The sequence below is a fragment of the Lolium rigidum genome, chromosome 5, assembly GCF_022539505.1.
Source record: "Lolium rigidum isolate FL_2022 chromosome 5, APGP_CSIRO_Lrig_0.1, whole genome shotgun sequence".
Lineage (NCBI taxonomy): Eukaryota > Viridiplantae > Streptophyta > Magnoliopsida > Poales > Poaceae > Lolium > Lolium rigidum.
In genome coordinates this window covers 30,388,376-30,409,043 of record NC_061512.1, presented here as the reverse complement: position 1 = coordinate 30,409,043, position 20,668 = coordinate 30,388,376, and the positions used below count along the sequence as shown (strand labels likewise).

The 20,668-nt window shown below is 43.7% G+C and overlaps 1 protein-coding gene across 1 annotated transcript; it reads right to left on the bottom strand.

The window, feature by feature from the left end:
* Positions 1–13,651: 13,651 nt before the first annotated feature.
* LOC124655800 (ent-kaurenoic acid oxidase-like) lies at positions 13,652–15,631 on the bottom strand. Its single transcript, XM_047194641.1, has 5 exons — positions 15,080–15,631; positions 14,553–14,963; positions 14,196–14,468; positions 13,877–13,995; positions 13,652–13,751 (listed from the first exon to the last, which is right to left on the bottom strand). Exons 1-5 carry the CDS (start codon positions 15,629–15,631, stop codon positions 13,652–13,654), a joined length of 1,455 nt encoding a protein of 484 aa, XP_047050597.1.
* Positions 15,632–20,668: the final 5,037 nt, after the last annotated feature.

Here is a 20,668-nt window from a genome sequence, read left to right as displayed (position 1 = left end):
AAAGAATCAAGAATTGATTAAGTCCTATTGCAAACTTTTAGTAAACCTCACATTGTTGATTCAAAGAGCTATGGTTTCAATTAGTACCTAAAGTTATCTTGTCTCCGTGAAACTTGAAGTTCAAATCTGTTTGAAAAGTAAGGAGCTGAAAATTTAGTTTTCGAAATAATCAAGGTATGAGATATATGTGATATCTAAGACCTTATTGCAAGATGATAGAATATAAATTTGGTGAGACTACATAAACTCATAAGTTTTATGGGAATGTATGAAGGTTGAAGACGCCGAGGCGTCACAATCCTCCAACTATTGGGGCACTAATAATATTCGCATATCCATGAAGTTATCGTCCTTAGTATGCACCGTTGCTAAGACTCGTCGTTTCGAAGCATCACGTGATGATCGGGTGTGATAGATTCTACGTGTGCAAACAACGGGTGCAAGCCAGATTTGCACATGCGAATACCAAGGTTAAAACTTTACGAGCCTAACATGTACAGACATGGTCTCGGAAAGTCGTCATGATATAATGGATAAAATTATGAGTGAAATTGTTCATCATATTACAAAGTTACTAATAGTGAAATCTGAAAAACTTGTCATATGATGATCAACTTCAAAGTAAGAACATCAAGGTTATTGTTATTTGACCAACAAACCTAGAAGTTATTAAAAGTGAAGTGTTTTTCTGAATAATGAGGAAAGCTAAAAGAGAAACTGCAAAAGATATTTTGGCAAAAAGAAAAGAAAAGACTAGAAAGTCTAGCTCAGGTGTATATAAATGATATACATGTTATGGTTGTATTCCTAGTTAAGTCACACTATGAAATTCTTGGTTATTAGTACTATATTGGTTGGTATGAAGTGTCATACAAAACAACGCAATACAAGAATACAATGGCCTAAGTGATCGACAAGGAATATGATAATGCACGTCTGGAACAAAATAAAGTGTTATTATGTTCGTCGTTAGCATTCTATCTAGCCCTTAGAATTTATAATAAAGAACTTAATAATTGTTATTTTGCTCTGGTCAAATGAAAACAATGAGTTGTTCAAATTATGACATTACTCCATGTACGATGGATAAGTTATTATAAATCTTAATGGTGAAACACACATACATAACACCGACGCTAAAATGCCATAAGGCAAATGATTTGAATTCCACTTATTTGTGGAACCGCCATTTAGGTCATGTTAGAAAGGAACGCATGAAGGAACTCCATGCAAATGGATTTTTGGAGTCATTTGATTTTTTGAATCGTTTGGCGCTTGCAAATATTTTCTAAAAGAGAAATGACTAAAATACCGTTCAAAGGCCAAGAGTTGAACGGGCAACTAACTTAGTGAAAACATACATGATGATGTATGTGGTTCACTAGGCATAGTTGTGTGCGGGAGATTCTTCTACTTCATGAAAACTTCCAACAATGAATTGAGTATATATATGTGGATATATTCGATAAGGAAGAAGTTTGAAACATTTGAATAGCTTCAAATAAATTTCAGCATGAAGTGGAAATCATCGTAATAGAAAAGTCAAATATCTATGATTGGATCATGGTGGAAATATTTGAATTACGAGTTTTAGCGAACATCTAAGAGAGTCATGAAATTGTTATATAACTCACATTTCTTGGAGTATCATAATGATGATATAGTATCCGAGAAATGTATCCAAACCTTGTTGGATTAATGATGAGATAAAATATTATGATGCCATTATATTTTTGTGGATTATGCTTTAGAGACTACCGCTTTTACACTGAATAAAGCATCATCATGATCCGTTGAAATGACACCATACGAGTTATGGCATGGGTATAAACCCTAATAGTCCTTTCTTTAAAATTTTGGTCTAAGAGTTTACAACCAAAATCGGATGATTGTCTTTGTTGGTTATCCCAAAGAATTTATAGGGAATTATTTCCACTATGAAGTAAAAGACAAAAGTGTTTGTTAATGTTACTTACTTCAGAAATTGTTTTCTAGTAAAGTATTTGAGTGGGAGGACAATAGAACTTGATAAGGTTTATGAACACTGAGCATAATGATCGAGTAGCGCAGCATCGGAAATTGGTTCCGGAAGCGACCACGACGATCATGGCTTCCATGACTACAAAGTGTTTTAGCCATGGAGATCGAAGTACTTATTGAACCTTGTAGGTATGGTTTACTTTGTGATCAAATAAATGATTTGTGGACAAAGGATTGATTTTGAACAATGATAAACCAACTACAAACAAAGAAGTTATGATGGGCCACGACTCCGTTAAAATGGCTATACGCCATGAAATCCATGATAGATGAATACTTTTTGAAAGTAAATGGATCTATAAAATTGATGGACTTGGATGAAATATCTTTGAAGAAGCTTGAATTGTCGAAAAGTTGTTTACGACAAAGTTCAAAGAGTTGACTACGACAAGATTAGATCTTCCGTAGCAATGCTTATAGTCTATATGGATTATTCTAGTAATCACTACATATTTCTTTTATGAGATATGCTAGTAGGATGGCAAAATACACTACTTAACAGAAGTATGTATTAGAAGTGTATACAAGATACAATCAATTGTTTTGATAGTCCGTAGAATACTAGATAGGTATACGAACTTCAATTGGATAAAGTGAGTATCACGGAGTTGGAATCTTCACCGGATGAAATAGTCAAAGAGTTTTTGATTTCATCAGAGACAATGAAGAGGCTTGCATTTGCAAGAAATTAAGTGGGAGCGCTGAGACATATTTATAATACTTATGTAGAAGACATATAGTTGGTTATAAATGATGTAATTATATACTTGATTAAAAGGTTTCATTGAGAAATTAACTTCAATGAAAGGATATGGACTGAAACAAATTTTGTATCAAGATCTATGAAGATAGATTGAAACACATAATATGTTTAAGTCAAAGTACATAGAATGGATATTGAAATTGTTCAATATATAAATATTAAGAAAATGTTCTTGTCATGTGAAGTTTTAACAAAGACTTAAGTGTATCTGACACTCGATGAGTAAAAACACATGAGTGATTTAGATCACGAAGAATATGTACAAAATCAGATGTCCTGTGCTCTAAAGAGTTAGGAGCATATACCAGAATGATTCATGTGATGATCATTGAAAAACAGTAAAGAATATCCTTGAGTACTTAAGAAGAACCAAGGATATATATATATATAGTTTTGTATGGAGAAATGACAAACAAATCACTGTAAGGTGTTGCAACAATATTTGTTTTGTCACATATGAAAATAAAATTTCAATCTCAAATTAGACTAAGTGTTGTTTAAAAGGTAGCACAATGAGATAGAAGTCGTCTATGTTAGATTTAGATGAGTTCTAAATGTTGTGACGGATTCTACAAACGAAGGCAGATTATGTCATTGTTTTGACAATGACTGAGGATGTTAAAGTCAAGAAGTTCTTTGAGAACTTGGTGTAGTTCCAATAGTGTCAGAACTTTGAAGCTATATTGTGTGTGACAATATTAGTGACTTATTTCAGACCAAGGAATTAAGGTTCCACCAGAAGACCAAACATATTTAATGCCGACTCATTTGGAAATGAGTGATGCGTTGAGACGCAAATGAATTGCAAAATACATACGTTTCTGAGCGTGTCAGATCCGTTGACTAAAACCTCTCCCGTGAGCAAAACATGATAAAGCACCAGAAGGCCAAGGTGTTATATCTTTACAAATGTAAACTAGATTATTGACTCTAGTGCAAGTGGGAGACTGTTGGAGATATGCCCAAGGGGCAATAATAAAATGGTTATTATAATATCTTTAAGTTTATGATAATGTTTACATACCATGCTATAATTGTATTAACCGAAACATTGATACATGTGTGTTATGTGAACAACAAGGAGTCCCTAGTAAGCCTCTTGTATAACTAGCTTGTTGATTAATAGATGATCATCGTTTCATGATCATGAACATTGGATGTTATTAATAACAAGGTTATGTCATTATGTGAATGATATAATGGACACACCCAATTAAGCGTAGCATAAGATCACGTCATTAAGTTATTTGCTATAAGCTTTCGATACATAGTTACCTAGTCCTTATGACCATGAGATCATGTAAATCACTTATACCGGAAAGGTACTTTGATTACATCAAACGCCACTGCGTAAATGGGTGGTCATAAAGGTGGGATTAAGTATCCGGAAAGTATGAGTTGAGGCATATGGATCAACAGTGGGATTTGTCCATCCCGATGACGGATAGATATACTCTGGGCCCTCTCGGTGGAATGTCGTCTAATAGCTTGCAAGCATATGAATGGTTCATAAGAGACCACATACCACGGTACGAGTAAAGAGTACTTGTCATGAGACGAGGTTGAACGAGGTATAGAGATACCGATGATCAAACCTCGGACAAGTAAAATATCGCGTGACAAAGGGAATTGGTATCGTATGTGAATGGTTCATTCGATCACTAAAGTCATCGTTGAATATGTGGGAGCCATTATGGATCTCCAGATCCCGCTATTGGTTATTGGTCGGAGAGAAGTCTCAACCATGTCTACATAGTTCGCGAACCGTAGGGTGACACACTTAAGGTTTGATGTCGTTTAAGTAGATATGGAATATGGAATGGAGTTTGAAGTTTTGTTCGGAGTCTCGGATGGGATCCAGGACATCACGAGGAGTTCCGGAATGGTCCGGAGAATAAGATTCATATGTAGGAAGTTACTTTCCAAGTTTGGAAATGATCCGGTGAATTTATGGAAGGTGGTTTCTAGAATTATCCGGAAATAAATCACTATGGAAGGAGGAGTCCCGGAGGGACTCCACAAACCCTAACCAGTCAACCAAGTGGGAGGGTGGAGTCCATGGTGAACTCCACCTCCTTGGCCGGCCAAGAAAAGGGGAAAGGGGAGAGTCCCTGTCCCTCTAGGTTTCGTCCATAAGGCGGTTTTTCGTTGGGGTCTTATTCGAAGACTTTGGGCAAACCCTTGGGGTTCCACCTATATAATGAGGAGGAGAGGGAGGGGGCAGCCCATGGCTTGGCCGCACCACCCCTGCCCCCTTGAGGCCGGCGCCCATGGCACCCCCTCTCCCCAAATCCTAGCCTCCCCTCCTCCACATACAAACTCCCGCAGCGCATAGGCGAAGCCACTGCCGGAGTTCTCCACCACCACCGCCACCACGCCGTCGTGCTGCCGGGATTCCGAGGAGGATCTACTACTTCCGCTGCCCGGCTGGAACGGGGAGAAGGACGTCGTCATCAACACCGAACGTGTGACCGAGTACGGAGGTGCTGCCCGATCGTGGCACCGTGATCAAGATCTTCTACGCGCTTTTGCAAGCGGCAAGTGATCGTCTACCGCAGCAATAAGAGCCTACTCTTATAGGCTTTGGAAATCTTCAAGGGTGAGTCTTGATCATCCCCTCGTTGCTCCCGTCTTCTAGATTGCATCTTGGCTTGGATTGCGTTCTCGCGGTAGGAAATTTTTTGTTTTCTATGCAACGAATCCCTACAACCTCTGCTTGTAACAGTTTGTACCTCTTGAGTCGATGGCTGTACATCGGCTGTTTTATTCTAAAGTCGATGTCTGTGCATCGGCTGCACTTTGCCTCCTATTGTTTTGTATATTTTTTTTATTGGCCGATTTCACATGTATCGGCCCCCATGTTTCACTGTCCATCATCCCACATACTTGGGAAATATTTTTTGTGATGCTGGCCATTGACAGCCACTGGGCACATACTTCGTAGCCTCGTACCTTATCCGTTTAAGTGCCCCCCGAGCCGAATCTTTCAAGTAATTGAAGATATCGGCTCTCCAGTCATCTGGCTCCTTGTAGCCTGGCGCCATTTGTGCGAGATCGTTTGCTTTTATTTTTTGGGGCCGATCTCAGGGATCGGCCTTGCCACGTACGTCCATCGCCTCTGGTCTTGCTACTCCGTCAGGCCGGTGGATAAGACCAGCCTCACCCCGTTTTTTGAAGCTTCGATGCGCTCGCAGCCGTCCAAACTGATTCCAGATATCGGCTCTTGGTCGTCTGCATCCCAAATATTCATGCCAGCTAGTGAGATCTTGATCGAGTCATCTGCATGAACGACCTCTACTTCATCTCCATCCCACTGTATCAGGCATTGGTGCATCGTGGATGGAATGCAGCAGTTGGCGTGAATCCAATCCCTCCCTAGCAGGACAGCGTAGGTGCTTTTGCTATCGACGATGAAGAACGACGTAGGGATAGTTTTTCGGCCCACGGTTAGATCTACGTTCAGAACGCCTTGCGCTTCTGATGCTTGGCCGTTGAAATCTCTTAGTGTGACGTTGGTCTTGATCAGGTCTTCGTTAGAGCGTCCCAAACGCCGTAGCATGGAGTATGGCATTATATTGACTGCCGCTCCCGTGTCAATTAACATCTTGTTGACAGGCTGCCCATTGATATAACCTCTTAGGTATAGGGCCTTCAAGTGCCTGTAGCTCCTCTCTCGTGGCTTTTCAAAGATAACTGGCCGTGGACCGCAGTCAAACTGTGCTACTGGCACTTCTTCAGTTCCTGGAGCACAAAACTCCGACGGGAGTATGAACACCATGTTTGTGCCAGCCGATGTCTTCGCATCGGCTTTTGCTTGTTTGGGGTGCCATTCTTTCTTCTGCGGACGCGTCTCTGTCTCCAACGTTTGCTGAATTTTTACGGCCAGATCGGGCCGCGCTTTCCTCAACGTGTACAGGTACTGCGCTTTGGCTTCCTCCAAGTTACGTAGCCTCTGAACCCTCCGCTTTTGGGAATGACTGAGTCCATCAGGGCACCACCTTGGACGGTGGTATCTATCTTCTTCTTCATCTTCTGACTCTTCGAAGTCTTCCTCTCGAGATGACTCAGCTCGTCGGTTCTGAGGTGGAAGAGGCCCTAGACGCTTGAACACTGAAACCTCACTTGCGCCCCTCTTCTGCTGTCTACACTCCGGGCAGTTATCGATTGTAGGCAATCGGCTCATTCCTGAGTCCCAGCAGTGTTTGAAGAAAGGACAATCCCAGTGTCTGTCCATGTCTTCCTGCTCTCTTGACTTCTCCTTGGCGCAGTGCTCATATCTTTCGTCGTTTCTATCATACCGACGATATTTCCTGCTGTCAACATCAGACCGACGATATCTTTCGTCATCCATGTTGTACCACCGACGTCGGTCGTACTGATGCTCATACTTATTCAGGAGATGCGCGGAGAGTGGTCGTTGGTACCGCACGTTTCTCACTTGTTCCTCAGTGAGGTACCGTCTGTCATCATATTGGGGCCGGTCGCGTGGATCGGCCTCCTTCTTATCCTTGCCGCGGGAGTGACCGCTTTCTTCTTTATCCTTGCCGCGGGATTGACCGCACCCCATGGAGTGATTGAGTTCCACCATGTTAACACCAGGAAAGGGGTGCGTGTCTACTTTCATGGCAAACTGACCGAGGATCAGATGGCCCTGTTCTATCGCCATTTGGATCTGCCGACGCAACTCCTTGCAGTCATTGGTGGCATGGGTGAACGAGTGATGCCACTTGCAGTATAGTCTCCCGTTCATTTCTTGCGTCGTGGGGAATTTATGGCCTTCGGGTAACTTCAGCTGCTTCTCTTTCAGCAATAAATCGAATATCTGCTCAGTTTTGCTTATATCGAAGTCAAACCCATTTGCAGGCCCTGGTTGTTTCACCCATTTGCAGGACACGGGGACTCCCCCCGAGCCCATTCAGCCACGGCGACTTCCTGATCTTCTGCAAAGTCTTCAACTTCATATGCCTCGACCAGGCCTATCGGGCGCTTGAACTTATCTAGGTACAATTCTGGGTGGCGCTGTTCATATAATGTTAACTTCTGAACCATGTGTGCCAGTGAATTGTATTCCACTTGAAAAGCCAGATCTTTGATCGGCGCTGCGAGGCCTACCACTGCCAGATCGACCGCTTCTTTCTCAGTTAAACGAACCGAATAGCATCGGTTCTTGACAGTCCTGAAACGCTGAATGTAATCAGACACCGTCTCTCCCCGCTTCTGCCGGACTTGCGTCAGATCGGCGATGCCAGCCTCGGTAGCTTCTGAGTGATACTGTACATGAAACTGCTCTTCCAGTTGCTTCCATGTCCGGACTGAATCTGGTGGCAACGAGGTGTACCACCCAAAAGCTGGTCCCGTGAGAGATTGCGCGAAAAACCTCACACGTAGCTGATCTGATGCTGAAATCATGCCCAACTGTGCTAGATATCGGCTCACATGCTCAATGGAGCTAGACCCTTCTGATCCACTAAACTTTGAGAATTCAGGGAGCCGATACTTGGGCGGCAGCGAGATCAGGTCATATTCGTTGGGATACGGCTTGGAATAGTCGATTGTTCTCCTTTTTGGCAGGATACCGAACTAGTCTCTCAAGATCGTGCTGATTTGTTCCATGGTATGAGCTGCAGGGGTTGAGCTTTCATGACTCATTCCGGTGGCATATTTAGCTAGCCACGCCTGTTTATCGGCGTCTGCTCCAGAAATCCCTCCTGCTCCAGAAATCCCTCCTGCTGTAATCTGGTTCGTGCGCGCCCAATTATTGCAGTCCGGCACGTATGTGCACACGTATCCATGTGGGATCTCTTTAGGTGGCTCATACAGGAATTGGTAATCGCCAGGATCACCTCCAACCTTGTAGACGACGTAAGCCGGTGAACCCTGTGGCTCCGGAGCTGCAAGCGTGAATGGTAGTTGCGGTCTGGTGTGGAACGGTGCCTCTCCCTGGTGAGTTCCTAGGGTGGGTCCTGACGGGGAGTACTAATGCTTCATGACTTCCTGAACCACTCGCATCGCAATACGCTCCAAAGCGTTCACCAGGCTCTCAGAATGACGGTGTAGAGAATGAGCCACCATATAATTAACTTCTTGGCGCAGAGCCCTGGTGCGCTCCTCCGAAGGGAGAGACAGATCTACTCCATCGAGCACGCCTTCGGGTGTGAATCCTTTGAACCTAATGCCATGTGCACGGGTCCTTTCGAAAGAGCCGATGAGATCGGCTTCGAAGAGAGCCTTAAGCTCATCATATTTCTTCTTGTGTTCCGCAGGCAGATCTTCATACTTGACTAGTTCGTCCGACATCGTAGCTGCAGACGTTGACGTAGTTGGTGTAGAGTGTCCCACCGGGCGTGCCAGAATGTGTTGCCTGCCAAAACCCACCGGCGAGCAGCGACGAGCAACACGAAGAGCCAGGAGGCTCCCAGGACTGCTGGTGGGCCCTGGTCCCTCGGGCAACGGCCCGCAATGCTCTGGCACACGTCACGACGGTCGCAAGGGCGTGCCACCTGACCTATACCTGGTCGGGAAGGTGTTGGATCGCTTCGATTAGTTTCCTGCATGGTAGACACATAAACATTAAATACGAGCCCCGATCGGCTCTTAGGTTATCCTGTGGATCGGCTCAAAGAGCCGATTGCCCCATGGTTCACGTTGGATTTACAATGACATGGGGATCCTGCTTTATCAATACAAAGTTAAACCAATCTACGACGAGTTTAGGGTTTTCACCACATAACCGGAACATCCTACACGTAGTTGAGCCTAGCGGATACGAAAGATGATAGAAACTAGTCCTAAAAGAGGCCTAAAAACCAACATAAAGTCAATTCCCGGAACAATCCCTTCTAGGACTAGCAAACCACGCCTCACGCACTACCGGATCGTTCAACCCGTTTGCAAGGCCTAACCATGCGGATATCAAACTAATCCTTGAAGAACAAGGAACAACTATAACAGATTGGATCTACTAAATGAAGATTAAGCAAGATGCTGCCCTTACACCTAAGATTAGGTGTAAAGGCAGCTAGATATCGAGGGGTCGCATAGCTAAGCAAACGTATTCAGAGAAACATCGATGCAAGCCCCAAAACATCTACGATAAGGGTGTTACTCGCCATCAACAAGGCTTCAGTACGAGCAACACCAGATAACGAATAAACCGATACTGCCTAGATCGCAAGATGCGATCTAGGCAGCATGATGCTTCCCGGAAGAAACCCTCGAAACAAGGGGTGGCGATGCGCCTAGATTGTGTTTGTTGTGAACGTGGTCGTCCTCCTTTCTCAATAACCCTAGGTACATATTTATAGTCCGTGGACTTTCTAATTCGGGAATAAACCTAGTCGTGTACGAGCTAAACTCTATCTCTTAATTCTAATCTACCATAATATACAGATACACGGGCAATCTAGCCCAAACTCTCGTACAAAGCCGCTTCAGAGACACTTCATGCACATATCCTCCAAGCCCATCTCAATCACGGCCCATCTCCTGCTCTGGCTAAATTCTGGTGATAACAGGTTGATGGTGGCGGAATGTAGTGCGGCGCAACACCAGGGATTCCGGCGCCAACGTGGAACCTGCACAACACAACCAAAGTACTTTGCCCCAACGTAACAGTGAGGTTGTCAATCTCACCGGCTTGTCGTGAACAAAGGATTAACCGTATTGTGTGGAAGATGATTGTTTGCGAATAACGAGTAAAGAACAAGTATTGCGATAGATTGTATTTCAGATGTAAAGAATAGACCGGGGTCCACAGTTCACTAGCGGTGTCTCTCCCATAAGATAAATAGCATGTTGGGTGAACGAATTACGGTTGGGCAATTGACAAATAAAGAAGGCATAACAATGCACATACATATATCATGATGAGTACTATGAGATTTAATCGGGGCATTACGACAAAGTACATAGACCGCCATCCGAGCATGCATCTATGCCTAAAAAGTCCACTTTCAGAGTTATCATCCGAACCCCTTCCGGTATTAAGTTGCAAGCAACGAGACAATTGCATTAAGTATGGTGCGTAATGTAATCAACACAAATATCCTTAGACAAAGCATCGATGTTTTATCCCTAGTGGCAACAGCACATCCACAACCTTAGAACTTTCTCGTCATCGTCCCAGATTTAATGGAGGCATGAACCCACTATCGAGCATAAATACTCTCTCTTGGAGTCACAAGTATCAACTTGGCCGGAGCCTCTACTAGCAACGGAGAGCATGCAAGAACATAAACAACTCATATATGATAGATTGATAATCAACTTGACATAGTATTCAATATCCATCGGATCCCAACAAACACAACATGTAGGATTACAAAGAAACGATCTTGATCATGATAGGCAGCTCACAAGATCGAGCATGATAGCACAATTAGGAGAAGACGACCATCTAGCTACTGCTATGGACCCATGGTCCAGGGGTGAACTACTCACACATCAATCCGGAGGCGATCATGGCGATGAAGAGTCCTCCGGGAGATGATTCCCCTCTCCGGCGAGGGTGCCGGAGGCGATCTCCCGAATCCCCGGAGATGGGATTGGCGGCGGCTGCGTCTGCGGAAGGTTTTCCGTATCGTGGCTCTCGATGCTGGGGGTTTCGCGACGGAGGCTTTAAGTAGGCGGAAGGGCAGGTCGGGGGGCCACACGAGGGCCCCACACGCCAGGGCCGCGCGGCCAGCACCTGGGCCGCGCCGCCCTGTTGTGGCGGCGCCTCGTGGCCCCACTTCGTAAGTCCTCCGGTCTTCTGGAAGCTTCGTGTGAAAATAGGACCCTGGGCGTTGATTTCGTCCAATTCCGAGAATATTTCCTTACTGGAATTTCTGAAACCAAAAACAGCAGAAAACAACAACTGACTCTTCGGCATCTCGTCAATAGGTTAGTGCCGGAAAATGCATAATAATGACATATAATGTGTATAAAACATGTGAGTATCATCATAAAAGTAGCATGGAACATAAGAAATTATAGATACGTTTGGGACGTATCATGGCGCGATACTGGTGACATACCGAGGTCCGCTAGAAAATGGGGTACGATGCACCACCAATAAGCTATTATGTAATAGTGGAAGCCACATGTCCCCGTGGATTTACCGACACAATTTTTTTGCCAAGTATAATTTACTTTGTTTGCCGAGTGTTATTTTTTGCCTTGTGTATTTTTGGGATTTTACCGAGTGATTTCCTTTGCCAAGTATGTTACCTATATTCCTCACTATTAGAGGACTTCAAAGAGGATATTCAATCATAATCTTTGGAAGCAAGTGTCAAGGAAACCGTTTGCTGTCAGCTTAACTGAAAATTGGTGAAGAAGGTGTATATGCCTCTTGTGTATGTAAGACACGGCATAGTGCAGCAGCGGACATCCAGAAAAGAAGGGGCATTAGAAAACGTGCTGAAAGCAACAAAGTGGCGGACATTTCTTTTTTGAATTCTGATTTATGGGATTTTGCCGAGTGTACTCATGTTGTATGATTAAGTGATGTGATGAATGCATGGAGAGTAGAGACATGAGTGGTGTTATATTTCCACCAAAAAAGAAATGATGTTAAGTGGGATTATATGTTGTGTGTACATCAACCCGATTACTACAGTTTGGACTCACGCGACATTGTCTTATACTATTGCACAAATATTGTACAGTACATATCTTGAGAGCATAGAAAAAAAATGTTTTTGGTCCTTTTATTGTTGTTTGTTTTTTAGGGGATTTTGTTGTTGGTGGTGGTGGCTGACTAAGAAAGTGGGCCTGCAAAGTACATGAGCGGTTTTTCAGGCCTCATGGGCCTTACAGCCCAGCACGGTCCATTTATTAGGTAATACATATTTGAAGTGTACATGGTATATATGGGTATCTATTGCAAAACACTTTCGGGAAGGGAATCGAGCGCATGAGGTGCTGCACACCTCACATAGCCGGTGTTTCCTGATTTTCTAATAGCCCGCACATTTTTCGTTTTTTATGATATGCCGTTTTTTCTGTTAAGAACGCACATAATATTCTAAAGATATTGCATTTTAAAGTTTAGAATCTCGAAATAAATACACGAATAATGTGTCCATGCATCTATGGGAAAATCACACAAAAATCGACCATTGGGATACTTGTCAAGTATGCCCACCACATGCCGCAATTAGAGAGAAATCAAACAAATATTTGCAAACGTTGGTTATTTTTCTAGTGATTATTATTGTTAGAATCTAGCTCTGTAGATAGCCCTCTTCTTAGATAAGCTAGCATGTTGAAGTGTTCATTCCATGAACAACAAATCATACTCATATCGTATTACATAGAGAAAATATTAGGCTAGTTGCAGATCTGCTATGATCATGCAATAATGCCAAATTAAAACATGCATATAAATGTAGCTACATTGGTGGTGATAAAAAAAATTAGATGGAAGGCACAAGGCCCTGCTTTCTATAGCGACAAATATAAAGGTTTTTACAGCAATAGTAACCGCTGGGGACCTCCAGCTTTACAAGAGAAAGCGCACAAACGAGCTACCAACTAAACTAAAAGCTCCCAAGAGACACACCAACACAGCTCACGACAAAGAGATAGCAAAACACGCAAAATATCCGAAACGAGAACACAACAGCCACACCCCTAACAAGACCCTACAAAAGGAAGAAACTATGCATCTTCAGGGATCTTCTTTTTTTGCACAGATAGCTGCCGCACTTCTAAGGAGAGGTGCAAACAGGGCACCTGAACCCATAGGAAAAGCTCCCAACCACTGAAACTCCCATTTGTCAACCAAAAAAACTCCCAGAACTCCCAAATTTGGTAGTGATAATTAAGCACAAATATGCTTCTCAACGCTAGCAAATGTAGGTTGGATCATTTTGTCGCAAGCTTACGGAAGGTCATGGCCACGCCATCCACTGGCTTCGGGTGGGGAAGGTAACTGATCTCTGCATCAGGATTTAGCAACTCCCATCTGAAATAATGGAGGGCAAACTCTCAACCACATAACATAATATCAGTAAATACAATTTATGACATATGCATATTGAATATTAGGCAATTGGGTATCTAAATTAGTGCTAGCTAGCTCCTACTTACTCGTAGCCGATGGACAGGTGATGAAGCATGATGGTGAGCTGCAGCCTCGCGAGCATGTTACCGGCGCATACCCTATAGCCTCCTCCGAACACCTGGTACGTGCCTGGCTTGGCCGGTTCCTGCATCATTCAGGCGTTCATTAACAATTTCTTATGTTTGTCATCATTAGCTGATTCACTCATGCTGAACCTACGCACACAAATTTTGAGAAACAATATTTAATCTACTCCCTCCATCCTACCAAAAGTGTCTCAGTTTTTTTAAATTTAGATGTATCTACCTACTAGATAGTTTCTAGATACACGGAGGGAGTACTTACGTCCCATCTGTCGGGGTTGAAGGTGAGGGGATCTTGGAAGTTGTTGGGGTCGGTGTGCAACGACCTAACCCACACCAGAACTGGCCACCCCTTCGGTATGGTGTACCCGTTGTACTCCACTTCCCTCTTCGCCACGCGGTGTGCCATCGGCGCGATGTTGGCCATGCGGATTGTCTCCTCTACCACTTTCGCCGTGTACTTCATCTTCGGGATGTCGTCATGTGTGATAAAAGACAAACCACCTTTGCTTTCGCTCATCGCCAAATTCTCCTCCTGCCAATCACGCAAAGATTAGTTAGATATGATCTCTTTATATTACCATATGATTGTCTGGTTGAAGATATATTGATGGCTTACACGTAGCTTGGCGAGAGCGTCGGGGGATTTTGCTAGGTGGTAGGTTGCCCACGTGATGGCGCTGGCGGTGGACTCATAGCCAGCGACAACGAGAGAAACGATGTTGTCCACCACCTCGTCGTCGCTTAGCTTCTTCCCCTGCTCGTCCTCCATCCGCATGAAACCACCCATCACATCATCATCCTCGGCCTTGGTCGCCATGGCTTTGTTCCTCCTAGCCTGCAGCTCCTCCCGGAACACCGTGTTGAGCTTGCGCCGGCACTTGCGAGCGCGATGGAATGTTGTCCCTGGAAAATCCAAGGGAAATGACCTGAGGCCAGCAACCAAGTTTCCGAACCACTCCTCAATCTTCTCCGTTAGGGGCGAGGGCTCCATGCTTATGAACATCATGCAGATGTTAGCAAAGGTCACCTGCATGCATACAAGAATATTTTCACTAATTGTGTAACATTGAGATTGTCGTAAGTCTGAATAGACGAAATTATATTTGACTCCAAATACCAAGCAAGAGTATGGTAAGTTCTTACTCTCTTAATCTCCGTGGCGGCGACGATGGTACCCTTATCGGCCCATGAGGCAAGCGCAGCCACGACCCGCGGCTGCACAACGGCGGAGATGGTCCGGAGCGACCTGGGGCTATTGATGGCGGCGAGGATGAACCCACGGAGCCTGGTGTGTGTGGCGCCTTCTACATTGACAACCGAGGTGTGGCCGACGAGCTCCGGCTCGGGCCACTGCACGCCAAAATTCTCGGGGGACTGGAGCACAAACTTGTTGGCCGCCGGCGTGCAGGCGATGATGGTGGGGGAGCCGAACAGGTGCGTCCGGTACATCCCCGCCGCCTTCCCGTACGCCTTCTTCTTGGCGCCGATGAACTCGTCGGGGCGGTGCGCGTGCTTGAAATACCAGAGCAGTGAGAGCGTCTCGCCAAGGAAAGGCACGCCCATGTGCCCCGGCGGCAGGCTCTTCTTGCCGTGCTTGAAGAAGAAGGCAGCGCGGTACCACGCATCTGCGGCGTGCCAGAAGGCGAGGAAGAGGAGCGGGACGGCGCCCAGCAACCATGCCCACGAGATCGCCATTGTTGCAAACATATCGCTAGCTGATCAACTGATGCTATATTCTACGTGCTCGCGTGATTGCTCGAGAAGTCGTGATCTTGCCTTGGAATTGGAGACAATGGATCGACTATATATAGTGTGGATGCCGCCGGGTGGCTGATTCTTTCGTCGCTCCACGCAAGTGTGGGAACAAATTAATGAACAAACCCTAATTATTGCTTCATGCATAATTAATTAATTAAATTCTCCTATTGTGTTTGGCGCATATGTGATTACGTGCGTATTGATGCATACACAAGTGCTCCCTTTGTGTATGTGTTAGTCGAATTGGTAGTTTCCGGCAACACTAGCTAGCTCGATTATTCCCAGTAGATGATCCTGTCTCTGACTCAGAACTAAGTTCCAAAGTCGGATCCACTGACCAATGAATGTGATGTTTGTACTCAACAAAACTCTAAGGGCCGGCATCTCTGCTGAATATGCTGAATCAAACTTGCTACAAACGACGTGTGTACAAGAAACGTTGTGACTATTTTTTGCATATTTTATACCATACCTACTAGCAACTAAAAAGCTCCACATCAAGCGCATGATTGGTGCTTAACCAAACTGTACGTGTGCGTTCGTTGCTTCTTATGTAATAAGTTGATAATAAAAGTCCACTTCACGGGCGGCTATTTGATTGAACCATTGTAGTAGGCTCGAGATGTTCCAATTAAGACCAAGATGCCACGTATGCAGATTCTCGATCAAATTGCTCCGGGTTGTCCGCCTAGAGAGTGACCAAATCAGCAATGCTACACCTACAGACAACGGTTACGGAAAGATCAAAATTGAACCAATCAACAAGCCACACGTTCGTCCGTATGGTTTCCGTAAGGCTATTACGTCCATAAGTGTAGGATTATTGGTGACCAAATACGGACGCCGTGTAGCTGAGTCGAGTTGTAAGAGAGTGTTTTGTTGCATGCAAATAGCCTAACCATATATGTTGGCTGGAAAAAACCGGAGAGCTTGCTTTGTTCGATGAGTCCGATCAACATTGCATTATAAACATAAAAGTGCGTGTACCAAATAGGTTTTAGTGGGCACGCTATGGCTCGTACTTACCTTTTCTTTACTATCAAACGGGAATAGGCGGTGTTGGTAGGTTAAAAGGCTGGAGCAAAATGCAAAATTTCGTACGTCAAATAAACTGATGGCTTGTCCTTCCGCTTCGTGATAAAAACCGTAGCTCGCCCTTCCGCTTTGTACGTCAGAAAAACCAGGGACCTCCGCCCATTCCGTTCATAGCAGAAGTCTCTGTCTGCTTCAGGCTTCGTTGTAGTACGAAGCCCAAACACCTTGGTCCGACCTAGTAAAGACTAGATCAAGTAGGAATCCGTATCAGATACGTTGTCTCGTACAAGTTGGAGCTCAACCCCGCCGCAATCATCATAATTCTTGCTTATTTTAACCAATAATTTCTCAGCTTCAGCTCGAGTTATTTATCTTAAAACACAACCAGCACAACTATCTAGGTATGTCCTAGATTCAACGGTTAGTCCATTATAAAATATATCAAGGAGTTCACTTTTAGCTAACGGATGTTTAGGTAGTGCTATAATTAAAGAACAAAATCTTGCCCAAGATTCAGGCAATTTCTCTCCTTCTACCTGCACAAAGTCAAAGATTTTCTGCAAAGCAGCATGTTGAGCACTAGCAGGGAAATATTTCTGAAAGAAAGCATTAACCAAACCAATAGGACTATCAATAGATCCAGGAGAAAAATTATCATACCAAATTTTATTTGCTCCTTTTAGAGAGAAAGGAAAAAATTTAGTGAAAAAGTAAGTGCGTATCTTAATAACATCAGAGAATAAATTACTCAGAGTAGAGAGTTCATTCATATGTTTCATAGCACTTTCATTTTTAGTACCACAAAAAGGTTCTTTCTCAAAAATAGATATGTAAGATAAATCCAGAGAGAAATCATAATCCTTATCTCTAATATTTATGGGAGATGTGGCAAACTTAGAATCAAGAAACAAATTATATCTAACAGCTCTTCTTGCAAGAAGACTTCTCATATCACTTGCATCTCTAGTAGCATGACATTCTTCAATAAAATCATCATCAAGTTCAATATAAGTTTCATCAAGATCATCACTAGGATTCGCCCTAGCTCGAGGTGAACTAACAGGTATAATAGTATTTTTAGCATTTTCAATTTGTTTAGCTCTAGCAATTGTACTGTCTAGGAAAGGACCTAACGAACCACTCTTATCAAACACAGTAAAAGCATCATCAAAATCATCAGGAGCAATATCATATTCAGTAGAAGTAGCAGTAGCATGTGGTGGAGTAAGCAGCTTACTCATAACAGATGGCGAATCAAGAGAAACAGAGGTGTTCAGAGTTGTACCTCTTCTTGTAGTGGATGACAATATAGGGAACTTCGATTCAGGAGCTTTCCCCATGATAAATAAATTGCAGCGAACAATATCACCTTCAAGTGGGCTTGTAAATAAAGCTATGCTCCCCGGCAACGGCGCCAGAAAATAGTCTTGATGAACCATAAGTATAGGGAATCGCAACAGTCTTCGAGGGAAGTAAAACCCAAATTTATTGATTCGACAAAAGGGGAGTCAACAAATATTTATAAGCTTTAACATGTGAGTTGTCAATTCACCTGCACCTGAAAATAGACTTGCTCGCAATAGTTCATCAGTAGTAACAGTTTTATGGAAGTGGTAATAGTGAAGTAACAGTTGTAGCGAAATAAAAACAGTAGTAGCGATGATTGCAGTAGACAACAAAATTAAAATATTGTAGGCACAGAGATGGATGACTGGGCGTTGCACGAATGAGAGAGTCCATGTAATAGCAAGACATAGGCATTGCAAATAATAATGATAAGAGCATCCTAGCATAATATAACCATAGGCGTGTGTTCCTATTTAGTCGTGCGTGCTCGCAATGAGAAACTTGCACGACATCTTTTGTCCTACCAGCCCGTTGCAGCGGGGCCTCTAGGGAAACTACTGGTAATTAAGGTAATCATTTTAATAGAGTACCGGAGCAAAGCATTAACACTCCGTGAACACACGTGATCCTCACATCGTAGCCATCCCCTTCTGTTATCCAATTCTTGGTCATTTTGGGGCCTCGGGTTCCAGACAACAGTATGTGTATAGAACTTGCAGATATGATCAAAAACAATAATTATTCTCATGAATCAGTAACATGTTCAGATCTGAGATCATGGCACTCGGGCCCAAAGTGACAAGCATTATGCATAGCAAGTTGCAACAATGTCAAAAATACTAACAACGAATACTAGGCACTATGCTCATAACAATCTTATAGCTATTACATGACCAATCTCATCCAATTTCTACCATCCCCTACAGCCTACAGCGGGGAATTACTCACACATGGATGGGGGAATCATGGATGGTTGATGGATAGGCGTCGGTGATGGCGATGGCGATGATCTCCTCCAAATCCCCGTCCCAGCAGGGTGCCAGAACGAAGTTGCTGGTCCCGGGATTGGGGTTTCTGGTGGTGGCGGAGCGGCGGAACTCTTTCTGGAAAAACGTCGACCCCCCCCCCCCCCCCCCATCGGTTTTCAGGTCCAGGGAATCCTTATAGTGCGAAGGAGAGGTCGAAGGGGTGGCCGAGGCGGCTAGACCACCCCTAGGCGCGGCCAAGCCTAGCCCGCGCCTAGGGTATGTGTGGGCCCCTCGTGCCCCCCTTCGTCTCGTATTCTAGCTCCGGGAGTCTTCAGGTGAAATATTGGTTTTTCTATATTTTCCGGGAATTTTTCCGAAAGTTGCATTTCTGCACAAAAACAAGACATTAGAGCAATTCTGCTGAAAACAACGTTAGTCTGAGTTAGTTGTATTCAAAACACACAAGATAGAGGACAAACAACAGCAAAAGTATTCGGAAAAGTAGATACGTTTTGGACGTATCAAGAAGCAAACTGTATTTGGAGTTACAAGTACATGCATGTACTAGTTTATATATCCATGTGTTGATTTAAAGAAGCTCACTTGCTTGTCCATCTATCTACAAAATACAGAAACAAGTGCACACTTGGTTATTTTTGCATTTTGCCTTGTGACCATTTAGCAAAAAGGTGAGATTGACTTGGTGTGCAGTCTACCTTAACTTTCTATATTTTGTTAGAGTAAGATGTTTCAATCGTTCCTGATGTTGTGCAAAGCACGCAGTTAGGAAAACCCAAGAGGAAGGTATGATGAGCACAGCAGTAAATTTTCCTTTAGTAAGAAACAAATGTTTAATCGACCAGTAGAAGAAAGAAATCACTTCTGAAGGTATTGCTAGCTGACTTTGGCAGGGTGCACTACCGGTGTTAGCAACAACGTGAAACCTGCACACAACACAACCAAAATACTTTGCCCCAACTTACAGTGAGGTTGTCAATCTCACCGGTTTTACTGAAAACAAAAGATTAGACGTATAGTGTGGAAACAAATATTTGTTTGAAGTGAAATAAAGAGAACAGTGTGTGGATGCCAGAAAAAGAGCTGTTGCCGTGGGACTTGGCAATAAAAAGAACAAGTATTTGCAGTGTAAAAGAAAGGACCGGAGTCCATAGTTCACTAGAGGTGTCTTTCCATAAATATAAATAACATGCTGGGTAAACAAATTACAACTAGGCAATTGACAAAATAAAGACCATTGATACGTCTCAAACGTATCTATAATTTCTTATGTTCCATGCTAGTTTTATGACAATACTCACATGTTTTACATACACTTTATATCATTTTGATGCATTTTCCGGCACTAACCTATTAACAAGATGCCGAAGCGCCAGTTCCTATTTTCTGCTGTTTTTGGTTTCAGAAATCTTACACAGGAAATATTCTCGGAATTGGACGAAACAAAAGCCCACGGTCTTATTTTCCACGGAGCCTTCCAGAACACCGAAGAGGAGACGAATATGGGCCAAGGTGGCCCCACAACACAAGGCGGCGCGGCCAAGAGGTGGGGCGCGCCCCCCTCTAAACTAGGGCCGAACCACCACATCTGGATCTAACAAGAAGA